Genomic DNA, 11,818 nt, shown 5'->3' with positions numbered 1-11,818 from the left:
GGGGTCTGCAGGTGGGGATGGGAGGGAGGAAAGGGGCTGCAGGCAGGGGTGAGGGGTGGGAGGTGGTCCTGCAGCCCATCTCTGCACCCCTGCCCCCTGCCAAGGGTTTGGTTTGCCCAGTTATCTTGTTTGGCTTGGGAAAGCCGTTTGTAAAAGGCATCACTAGAGCGTGCACAGCTCCAAGCCAGTGCTCAGATCCCACACGGCCAGGGTGAGTGGTTTCTAGACAGGGAGATGCTAGCATTCCTGAGTGCTTGGATGCCCCCCCAGCCCTGTGCCAAGTGTGTCTGGGAACGGCAGAAAGGCTCCCCCATGTGGGCAGCACAAGGGGGCGTGCTAGCGCCGGTGTCCATGGAGATACCCGATTCCAGGTGAGGAATCCTCAGACCTGCCCCAACCGGCCTTTCAGAGCGTGGAGGTGAAATGCACGTCCTGGCCCTCTTGGGCCACGCAGGATGAAGCCTGCACGAGGCCATTTGTGTACCGCACGCTGCATGCACGGGATGGGGGCAGGAGCTGTCTGGCTGTGTGGTCTTGGACAGGTCACTTGCCCTTTCTGAGCCTTGCTTCCTCATCTGTAAACCGAGGCCCTTCAGTAATGCCATTACCACTGGCACCTGCTGTGCCCAGGCACAGTGCTGGGCACTCACGTTCTCGCTAGTCCTAGATAATGCCCAGGGTATAGTACTGTGCCTGCATCAGAGATGTGGAGACGGGCTCAGAGAGGTCAGGTCACTTGCCCAGGGCCACACACGGTTGGGCAGCAAAGGCTCGGGCACAGCCCTGGTTCCAAAGGCAGTGGCCCACCCCTTGCCCAGACCACTGCCTTCTGAGTTCCCATCATGGGGAGAAACGGAAGAGAACGGCTTCTCCCCCATACCTGGTGGCTCAGGTCTCGCCTCCTATGTGGGGAAGTGAAGTGGTTTGGGGAGCTGGTCAGTCCTCAAATTATATGCCTCGGTGTTTGTCATGAAAAAGAGTGAGGCAGCCTATCCTGCTGCGTAAGGCATTGCTTTCTAGAATGCTCAGGGGTCTTTGGCAAAGGTCTGGCTGTGCCCTCACTCACCTCCAGGACAGGCCTCGGTACTGAGTCAAGACGTCCAAGATGTTCCCAGGAGTGGACCCGGCCCCGTTGCCTGCCTGAGGGGGAACAAGGGGCTGAGTGTCTCTCCTCTCCTGATGGCCCCCTCTGCCCGCATGCTGGAATGTCTGTGTTCTTGTTGCTGCCAGGTGCCCGGAGGCTCACTAGAGGGTCTTGGCGTGTACCTGCCTTTGCAGAGATGCATGAGGGCTCCTGCAGGGGTCAGGGCCAGAACAGTCCACAGCCCTGTCTCCTGAGAAACCCCCCAGACATGGCCCGGCAGAACCGGCCTCGAAAAGTGCTCTGGAAATTAGACCACCACATACATTTTTCAGAAGGATGCATCTCAGAGTCTTGTTTTCCTCATTTTAAAAAGGCATGACATACATCATAAAAGGAAACATAGATCTCATACTCCAATATCTCTCACATACGTTGAGTTTACAAGGTTGTGATAGAGTGAAATCTGCCTGCCTGCGGCTCAGCCAAGGAGGTCATGGTGTGTGTCTGTTTCCGAGCAGAGCCACCCAAGGGGCCGCTGAACTCTGACAAGTGACTGTTGAATGGATGCTTGTGCCTGGGGACCTTAGACCCCCGCCCCAGGCTCTCACTGGGCCTGGTTCTGTGTTTCATGGATAGCTCCTTGGGGGGCCCGGGGGTCCTCATGGGGCAGCTGCAGAGGCAGGGGGAGTCACTTTGACACCTTTGCCTCTCCGTGAGCTTGCCTCCTCACCCACCCTGCCCCGCCCTGCCCCTGTGGGCACCTCTTCTCACCGCCTGGCCTCCCCTTGGCATAGTCCCTGAGCTTCCTGCACGGACAGAAACAAGCATGGGGCCTGGAATGAGCACTACACCCTGGTGGGAGGCCCAGTCCAATCCTGCTCCATACTGACAGCCTGCACCACGGGCGGGGTCACTTCTGTCCCCCGTGCTCCCTCTGGGGTCCACCACCTCCTGTGGTCTCTTTCTTCAACACGCAGATGACACACGGAACCCCAACCGCTAACTCTCAGGATGACACATGGAGCCCCAAGCACTAACTCTTAGGATGACATGCAGCACTGGGTGGGGGAATGAGACCAGAACGGAGGTGGGAAGGCATGAGGGGCGTAGGCCGGAGAGGAACTAGAGATCAGGACCAAGCCGGCCATGCTGGAGCCGGAGCAAGACCCCTCTCCACCCCTCCCTGGCTCCCCCACACCTCCACATCTCCTACCTGCTACAGTCGGGGTCACTTACGGTGAGTGAGTCGCCCAGGGCTCCGATCACGTTGATGTCAGCCGGCTTCAGCCTGTGAACTGAGAACGCGAGCAAGGGTGAGTGAAGGAGGGCTCCGAGACCGCGCTGGCCAGCCCCTCTGGAGCGGATGCTCGGTTCCCAGAGCGCAAGCGAATGTCGGCGTTCAACAGCAGCGCACCCCTGGATGAGCCACAGAAGAGCCCCTCACCACAGGCCCGCGACACAGCAGGACCAATGCTTCGTCTGTTCTGGGGCCTGATGATGTTTGGGATAAAATATGACATCATCCCACAAAATCAGCTCACTCTCTCTAAAGTGAAAGGAAAGTGCTTCACGAATTAGTTTTCAAATGGAGGTGAAATTCACATGACGTAAAATTAAACCCTTTTTAAAGTGAACAGGCTGGTGACATTGTGTACTAAATTAGCTGTGCAAGCCACCGCTACCTAGTTCCAAACATCTTTATCACCCAAAAGGAGACCTGGGACCCATGAGGCGGCCACTTGCCATTGTCCCTTCCTGCGCCCCTGGCAGTCATCAACACACAGGTGACACATGGAACTACAATCGCTAGCTCTCAGGACGACACACGGAACCCCAAGCACTAACTCTCAGGACGACACACAAAACCCCAACCGCTAACTCTTAAGACAACACATAGAATCCCAGCCGCTGTCAGGATGACACGCACAACCCCAAGCACTAGCTCTCAGGATGACACACAGAACCCCAACTACTAACTCTTAGGATGACACATGGAACCCCAAGCACTGGTTGGGGCTCGGAGGCCACACAATGATGAGAAATGAAGAACACCTTCACCTTCTGGAAGGTCGCAGGGTACACTGGCTCATGCCTGTCATCCCAGCACTTTGGAAGGTGGAGGTGAGAGGATTGCCTGAGCCAAGGGGTTTGAGATCAGCCTGGGCAACTTGGTAAAACTTCGTCACTACAGTAAATCAAAAAACTAGCCGGGTGTGGTGGTGTGTACCTGTAGTTCCAGCTACTTGGAAGACAGGTGGAAGGATAGCCTGAGTCCAGCAGGTCGAGGCTGCAGTGGCTGTGCGCGTGTCCCTGCACTCCAGACTGGGCGGCAGAGTGAGACTCCAGTTAAAGAAAAATCCCAAAGGCCAAGGAGAAAGTGAAACCCTGTAGTTATCAGGATGTGTAGACTGATAAACCACGAGAGAGGTGCAGAGTGACATGGAGTTCTGGAGTGGAGCGGATGACCTTCCGGGAAGGGGACTGGGGTGGAGCAGGAGTCACGGGGAGCGCGACCTTAGAGTCAGGCCTCAGGGTGTGGTGGGATGAGGGTGATGGAGAGGAGGTCGGGGACGGAGGGCCGTCCACAGGCACAGCTGGGTGAGCGTCCAGCTTAGGGAAGGTCCTGGGAACTGGAGACCAGTAGGAGAGAAGGCTGGAAGGGGGGCCCGGCCAAGGGTTTTCATGTCAGCCACAGGTTGGGAGAGGCCTGTACACGTAGTCACACACATGCACCGCGCTGTGTCTCCCTGCCCCTTTGCCTGACACGCAGTGAGCATGAGTCCAAGCGCATTCTAGGAGTCCTCACTCCATGGACCTTGCACCTATGGTCACCCTGACTGCACTCCAGCGCCACCTTTGTCCTCCGACGCACTCCAGCTGTCTCTAGCGGTGCCAGGCCGCACTAAGCTGGTAAAGTCAAATCGTGCCTGGGGAGAAGCCTCAGAAGTGTGTGCCAGACAAGGAAGCCTGTCGTATCCCCCCTCACCCCCCGGGAGGAAGCCCGTCACGTCCGCAGGCTGTTGCTCAGGGTGGAGACCTTCTCAACAGGCCAAGCCAGGCTGTCAACCCTGCAGCACTACGAGAGGACAAGGGGCTTTTGACACAGTTGCACTCCCTAAAACCACGGCCCAGTGACATCCAGGCCACAGCTGTGGAAGGACGCCTGTGTGGGAGGCCGCGGTAACAGGATGGTCGGCAGGACTCTCCAAGGGAACCTCTGGGGCTCGTCTCCTCCAGGGAGGCACCTCTCTGTCCACTTCCATGCTGCCTGCACCATGCCGTCCCTGGAGGACTTGCTCTCACCAGAAAAGCAAGAGTCCCGCCTCTTCCGTGAGAGGGTGCAAGTGACACACACTTGGTCATGAGCACGTGTGTGGAATACATGGCCAAGTGGCCCTCAGACAGGGGTGAGTGGTAACGTCATCTGGAGCTCATCGGCACGTGGCGGCTGGGCCCCTCAGGAGTTTCGATTTGGCAGGTCTGGGTGGGCCCAAGGACCTGCACGTCCCAAGCTCTCGAGTGCTGGTGCTGCCCCGGTCTGGCCTGGGGACCACGTGCTGATAACCACAGAGATGCTGTTTTATCCGTGAAGCTGCTGCCAGCTCTGCTGCTATCCTTGTAGCAAACGGCCAGGGTCATTCCTCCCATGTGTACATGTCAGCAGTGTCTAGGCTCCCACGATGCCGCAGCCGTCATAAAGCCTCTTAGAGTCAAGAGTCGAGTGCCTTTCTTCAGGGGTCTTCCTCCTATCCCAGCCATGCCTGATGCACACACTCGTGGCTGCACACATACACACAGGCATGCGCGCACACACACACACCCCTTCCTCCTGATCACAGCCTGCCCGGCCCTGCCAGCTGTCCATAGCTCTGGGTGGCTTGAAGAACAGCATCGAATCACGGAGTCAGCTGCACACATCAGCACACACCCATGAGGCTGAGCAGCACTCCCAAATGCCCTCTTCTGCGGGAAATCAGGTCACGGGGGAAAAAGGTGACACACAGAAAGCAAGCCCCCCTTCCGCTCTCGCGTGGCTGATTTTGGCTCCTGGTGACGAGAGTCAGTCCCCACACTCTTGCTACTATGTGCACAGCACACAGAGAATTCTGTGAGCACAGCCAGCGTGCAGAGGTGATGGGAAATCTTTGGGCTGGCAAATGTGGGAGAGAGGGTAGATCTACTTCAAAAACTATTACCGTCTGCTAAAGAGGCAGGTTTCTGAAATGGACCATTCCTGCCTCCTGAATTTGTAGCAGACAAAAGACACAGGCACACCTGCATCTCAGTATGTGTATTAAGTGCAGATAGAGGATAGATTGATGATAGCTGGGTGGCTGAGAGATGATAGGTAGATGATTGATAGATGACAGGTAGATGATAGGTAGATGATTGATAGTCGACAGATGAATGATTGATAGATGATAGATGGTTGGTAGATGATTGACAGATAATAGATAGATGACAGATTGATTGATTTTGGGGGCAGTGGTGCTTCACCTGGTCATTCTGGGGGTTTTCAACAAGAGAAAACCGAATGAAGCAAGCCCAGGGGAGGAGTTGGCTTATCTGGGATTTGACTGTTGAGCCACAGCCCAGGACATTTCATTGGTTTAATATCCTGTAGACCTTGATTTGAGGTTTGTTAATGTCGTCATCTGTGACAAAGACACAGCCTAGAACTACAGCCAAGCACTTTAGAAATTGCTTTTCTTGGATAAAGAACTATTTAGAGATAAGATTAACTCTGTGTGGGCTGATTAGCTCAACATTATCTAGTACATACTGTCCACCGCCTTGAAAGCAGTTGATAAACACATCATTAGCTCATCAAGATTTCTACAAAGGGGCCTCTTATCAGGAGGCCATCCGAGCTCCGATGACAAAGTCATACTCAGGAGAAAGCCTTGGCATGCGGTGTTCTGCCTTGTGTAACCCAACAACTTAAGCCACCTGGCACCCGGGGCCACCAGCTGAAAAACCTACTTTCTCTCCATTGTCAGTTCATGCTGCTCACTCTCTGATTTTAGGGGTTTATGGGAAGGCTCCCCAAGGATGCAAGATGGGAGCCTTGTCTTTTCCTTGGGGTGTGAGTCTGTGTAGATGAACGTGTGCCGTGCACAGAGGAAGGGCTCGAGACCTGGGCTAGCTGAAGTTCATGGCTGAGGGGGAGTCTGAACCCGCTCAGAAGGTTTGCACTAGGGACAAGCAGGCTGTTATTCCCTGCAGGCTCTCATTCCTCCCTGATGGCAGGGTAGGCCGAGTCACGAGACCCCAGAGCAGGTGGCACCCCTGAGCCCCGCCCCGCTCACCACCAAGTGAAACCCTGGATGCATAGCTGCCTGGTTCTATGACCTGAGTGTTTCTATAATGACTTTCGAAGAGCTCCTTTTAGCCAAGCAGGTCAAATGAATGCCATCAGGGGCTTAGACAGGAACTCGTGGCTTCAAGTAAGCAAATGACCCCTTCTGTCCACCATGGTGACAGTAGCATGTAATTAGCCTCGAGGACCCCTGCTCTCAAAACTGTGCATTTCTCCCTCTGCGTGGAATTAGCAGCCTGACTCCAGGTGGCCACCTTCAGCAGAAAGCCCACGAGCCCTGTCCCCTCAGACTCCTCACTCCACTCTTTAATTTGCAAAAAGTATCACCTTTTCTCGCTGGGAAAGCTGCAAGCCAGCCAGTAGGCCCAAGACTTTTCTCAGCTGTGGCAACTAGGTTAGGCAGCCAGCCATCGGGCCACGTAAGCGGCATGCATGCTTACGATGTCGTGGGGCTGCGCATCGGCCACTGTGAGGCGCGTGTGCAGCGACCGGAGGAAGAGCTGGCGGGTTTCCGGTTAGTGTTGGCTGCCAAGCGCCAGCTGGTTATCCGAGTCCCTTCTGTCTGTACTACATCTCTCCCCAGGACCCCATGGATCAGGGGCTGAGGCTCATCGCCCTAGTTCCGAGGGACAGGAACAAGGTGCCAGCTGCAGAGGCCGGGCCGAGTCCCACACGGAAACACCGCTTTGGGTGATGTTTGGATCCGGGTGTCTGCGGGTCGGTGTGGAGAACACTCTAAATGGAGACTACAAAGGTTTCTAAAAAGAACTCTGAACGCAAAAGTTGTTTTATAAGTTAGTCGTAGGAAAGAATTGTTTTAATGGAAGGAAGGCACTGTGCACTGTGATCAGGTTGATTTCCAAGATCTTTCTCAATCCTGAGGTCTGTTGATGTAATGAATTAGAAATATTCAGTATCCAGATGAGTTCAACCAACATGCATCTGGCTCCCACCCTGTGCTGAGTCATTGGAGGCATAAAGATAAGATGACCCGCCCACAAGACCTGTATCAGACACAAACCATCTCCAGAGGAGTGATGACCTCGCCAGATGCGTGATAATCATCAAAGGAAAATAACAGTGTGGCCCCGCACTGGGTTTTCTTGCTTACCCATCAGTCACCAGCCTGCCTAGAATGTTCTTTCAAGATTAAGGCACAAGGATAAAGTGTGGTTTTCATTGCGGGTCAGTTAGCTCTGACCATTTTCCTGAACGACTTTGTGGGTGGGCCCCAGCAGGGCAGGCCCAGCACTCCGCAGGCTGCCCCAGGAGGAGGGCTTCTGGGGGTCCCACAGCCACCTGGGTCAGAGCAGAACCTGGATCTACCCATCTGCTTACATGAACGGCATCCATCACCCGAGCGTCTCAGAGCTTAAGGTCCTAAGATTCCTCGTCTATAAATCCTCAAGCGCTGATAAACACGGTCATCTTCAGGGTTAGGCAGTAAAGGAGAGGTCAGCACTTTATCTGGCTTTGAGATGTTGCGATACGCTCAGAGGGGTCTTGCCAGAAGCGAAATCCAGGAAGATTATAAATGCTTTGTAGACCACTCCTTTGGGGTGATGAGATTGAAGGGGGTTGCACAGCACTTGGATGGCTATTGCAGTCCTCGACAGTGCTCCTCTGTGCAGGTCTACACACGCATACCTGTGTCTACACACGCCATCCGCCTATCTGCGTTGAGCCCCCCATCTATGTATCTCTGGGTTTTCATGACCACAGGCTCTCCCCGTGAAATGATCATGCATTCTGCTGATAGAGTCTCGCTAGTAAACTTATCAGGAGGGGTGAGTTGTCACCAAGGAAGAAAGAGTCTCTGTGTGTCAAGGGCGAGCAGCCGAGGCTCAAGTGGGAAGGCTTCACCCGACCTGCCGTGCTCAGCTCTACGTGCATTGGAGCTGCTAAGGGCAGGCCAGGCTGCGGTGTGCAAATGTCGCTCGGAGATCGCTCGGCACAAGGGGACCATCTGACCTCAAACACATCATCCCCGGGAGAGCCCTACTGGGTGGTGACATCTCCACATTAACTGTCTCTGCCTGGCGCTGAGCCGGGCAGCAGCAGATCAACCAGGACAGAAACTCCCGGAAGGTGCAAGGAGGCACTTGGCCATCCCCAGAATGCGAAGGAAGAGGAGGACCAGTGAGTGGACAAGCGGGTCGCCCTCCAGGCCCAAGCGGGGGACCCTCAGTCACTACACGGCCCCCGTGATTCCCAAGGCGTGTGCATGCAGCCATCACGCCCAGGCGGCCTTGCCTGGGGGAAAACGTGTGGCCCGGGGTAGACTGTCTTTGGGAAGGTTGTGATGACTGCCCAGAACGTTTCATGAGTCCTGTCTTTCTGGCGCAGCAACTGACACTTTAGACTACTGAGGGGCAGTGGAGAGGGCACATTGACGAGACGCTGTACCTCCGTCCTGCGTGGTATCTGAGCGCATTCCCTGAGGGCACCAGACAAGGACTGTGGACTGACTGTTTCTCCATCTGTTTAAGGGCAGTTTTGCTCTTTAGGAGAACAAATTCACCCATCAGAGCTCCCAGGCAGGGACAAGGACAACTCCCTGGGCTCACACAGGGCTCTCTGCAGACCACGGCCTGGCACGGGATTATGTGAACTGCTTTCTGATGGTGATGCTATCAGATCTAGTTAAAGAATGATCAAACACAGGCATGGTCGTACAAACACACACACACACACAGGGCCGCTGTCCCCGAGAAGCCGAGTGAGCATTTCGGGTTGCTCCGACCCAGCGGATTTCAGGCCCAAGTGGGTTTACATGTCACCTGCCCAAGCTGCGTACCTGAGGTGGGGGTCGTGTCGGAGGGGTCCTGGTCAGGACATCTGATTTCTGTTCCTTCTCTCACCTGAAATGAGACACACAGAGAAATGGGATCTTGCTAAGTCGAAATCAGGTGGGAGGCAGGCCTCTGTTTTGGAAAAGCCACTTGAGATACAATGAAAACCTGGTATCTTCTTCTAAGGTGTCTCCTTCTCCCTCGACTCTCGTACCCACTGGTCCTTCTCATTCCTTCCAGGTGCACCTGGATCTGTCCCTCCCCACCGCTGGCGCCCCTGCCCCCGCCGGAGTCAGGCTCCTGTGACTGCTTGCCGGGAACAGGCGGTGCTCACCGGCATCCCTGCTGCTGGTCCCAGGCTCTCTGCCTTCTGAATCTGTCCACACTGGCTTTTCCCAGCAGGCTCTGACATGCCGCACGCTGCCCTGATCCCACGGAGGACAGGGATTGTGTGTGGTTTGTGACTGGGCCCCTCGAGCCCCAAGCAGCCCTTGGCAGACTGGGAGCTCAGCAGACATTTGTGGGCTGGACCAGAACTGCATGCATGAGGCCTCCAAACAATCCAAGCCTCCAGCCCCTGGCCTCCCCTGCAACCAGGTCTTGCCCAAGCCACCAGTCTACCTCTTCCTTCCCGGCTCACCCACCCGGTTGCAGCCCACCGTCCCAGGCTGAGGTCACAGGACCCTTTGGAAAGCCTTCCACCTCTCCTGCCTGCCTCAGTTTCCCTTCTTCTGTGTTTCCAGAATGCCTGTGAAAGCTTTAGTCAGTACTTCTTACACTGTGCTGTGACAGCCCGTGGCTTGCCTGCTTCCCTACAGACTAAGTCCTGTGGAACAAGCCTGGGTTTTACTTCTGTTTTCCTCACTTATGCCTGGTATCTGTCCAACCATCTATCCATCCACTTATTCATTCAACAGATGGTCACTGGGCACCTCCCCCAAGTCCCTGAGCCTGCGTTCCAGTGGTACACAGCAGGCCTTCAATAAATGTGTCCTGAAGGAATGTGTCACTGCCTCTCACCAAATGATAACAACCGCAACACTTACGTGGAACTCGTGATAGGCCAGATACTATCATACACGCTTTATGCTTGCGAACTGATTACAATGTAATAACTCCACCAGGTCTGACTGCTACTGTCACTTTTCCAGATTAAAACATCCAGGCACAGAGCGGTCAAGTGCCTCGCTCACAGACACAGAGCCAGCAAGCGGAAGCCTGGAGGTGAAACCAGAGCAGTTGTCCTCCCTCCCTCAGTCTTCCTGCCTCTTGGACGTGCCCTCATTGCTATAAAGCTGTTAGAAAGTGCAGGCCACGTGGGTCTCTTGGGGTGGAGCCAAGCCATTGACTTGGCCTCTACCACCTGAGTGCATCTCCCTCACTTCAGGAGACAGGGAGGCAAGATGTCACAGGGACCAGCCTGGCCCTAGTTCTCTGAGAAGGAAGCCACCAGGTGTCAGGTGAGTCTTGGCTCCTCAGGGAAGCGGGTGCCTTTCTTATCTCCAAGGAGGTATCAGAAGGAGACTCCTGACATGCAGTGGGCCAGTTGTGTGCAGCAGGAGGTGCCCACTCGAGGTGTGGCCCAGCCACAAAGGCCTTCTGGCTCCCACACTGCCCGGGTTCCTGCTTCACCACATTTCTCTGCCTCTTGTTAACATTGTCTTCAGATTAAGGGCTCATGTGCATTCAGAAGGACCTGTCAGAGATCTGAGAAGGGTCTGGCATCACCACAGGTTGGGCACAGGAGGTGCTGAGTGCCCCAACACCCTGAAACCACAGCCAGGTCCAACGACCCACCATGGCAAGACCTGCTCCCAGGCACCCAGGATGGCCACATGCCTGACCCCTCCTCTCCCCATCCTGCCCCGACTGAGCTTCAGATGTCTGTGCCCGGAGGCAGATGGAGCTCAGAACATAGAGATGCACGGAAGGTTCCTGAAGCTGGACAGGCTTATCATCTGCATATCTGTCAGTCTCAGGACTCTCCTCACCTCGGGCTTCCCGTGGGGCCCTGGCTGTCTGGGCAGGTAGTTGCTGTTCCGGTAGGTGAAGAGGTAGGGGCTCTCCTGCAGGGAAAGGTCATGTATCAGAACCCTCACCCAGAAACCCATGTCCCTGCTTGATCACCTTGGCAGCCAACCAGCCTGTGGCTGATGGAGAGTCACATGGCCCTCTTGAGACAGTCACGTGGCTGACTTGGGACAATCACGTGGCAAACTCAGGATAGTCACGTGGCCCTCTTCGAATGGTCAGTCATGTGGCTGATGGAGGAGAGTCACTTGGCCCTCTCGGGGAAGACCTGGCTCTCCCCCCTGTTCCCACGAGGCCCCAGAGAAGCTCGCCCGGGCTTCTAAGCTCCCTTTGTGACCCCAGCCTCTCCTGCCTCAGCCCTGGATGGTTGTGCCAGGCTGAGCACAGGTATTTCCACAAGGAGAGAGCCTCATCTTAAGCTTCTTGGCAGCCAAATCAAAAAGGGAGACAGGGTGAATTGCATACACTCGCCTAGCAACAGGAAGCTCACCGATTTGCCAGGTAGCCAGACAGGCGACTGGCTTGTGTAGCGGGAGGACCCCCATTTGCTCATGTGCACCTATTTTCTCACCCACTGATGTGGCAATATTA

At 55.2% G+C, this 11,818-nt stretch overlaps 1 protein-coding gene across 1 annotated transcript in view; it reads right to left on the bottom strand.

The window, feature by feature from the left end:
• Positions 1–11,818, bottom strand: part of PLB1 (phospholipase B1) — a gene marked incomplete at its 3' end in the record, with an annotated part of 88,265 nt that overhangs the window by 35,551 nt on the left and 40,896 nt on the right. Inside the window, exons 17-20 of the mRNA XM_021707997.1 lie at positions 11,188–11,262; positions 9,202–9,265; positions 2,321–2,379; positions 1,067–1,140 (exon numbers count right to left, since the gene is read on the bottom strand). Coding sequence (XP_021563672.1) covers positions 1,067–1,140; positions 2,321–2,379; positions 9,202–9,265; positions 11,188–11,262 — 272 coding nt within the window. The remainder of the gene's footprint in view (positions 1–1,066; positions 1,141–2,320; positions 2,380–9,201; positions 9,266–11,187; positions 11,263–11,818) is intronic.

Source organism: Carlito syrichta, unplaced genomic scaffold (assembly GCF_000164805.1).
Source record: "Carlito syrichta isolate Samal-C Ts95f unplaced genomic scaffold, Tarsius_syrichta-2.0.1 Scaffold130382, whole genome shotgun sequence".
Classification (NCBI taxonomy): domain Eukaryota; kingdom Metazoa; phylum Chordata; class Mammalia; order Primates; family Tarsiidae; genus Carlito; species Carlito syrichta.
This window is presented reverse-complemented; position numbering and strand designations above follow the sequence as displayed.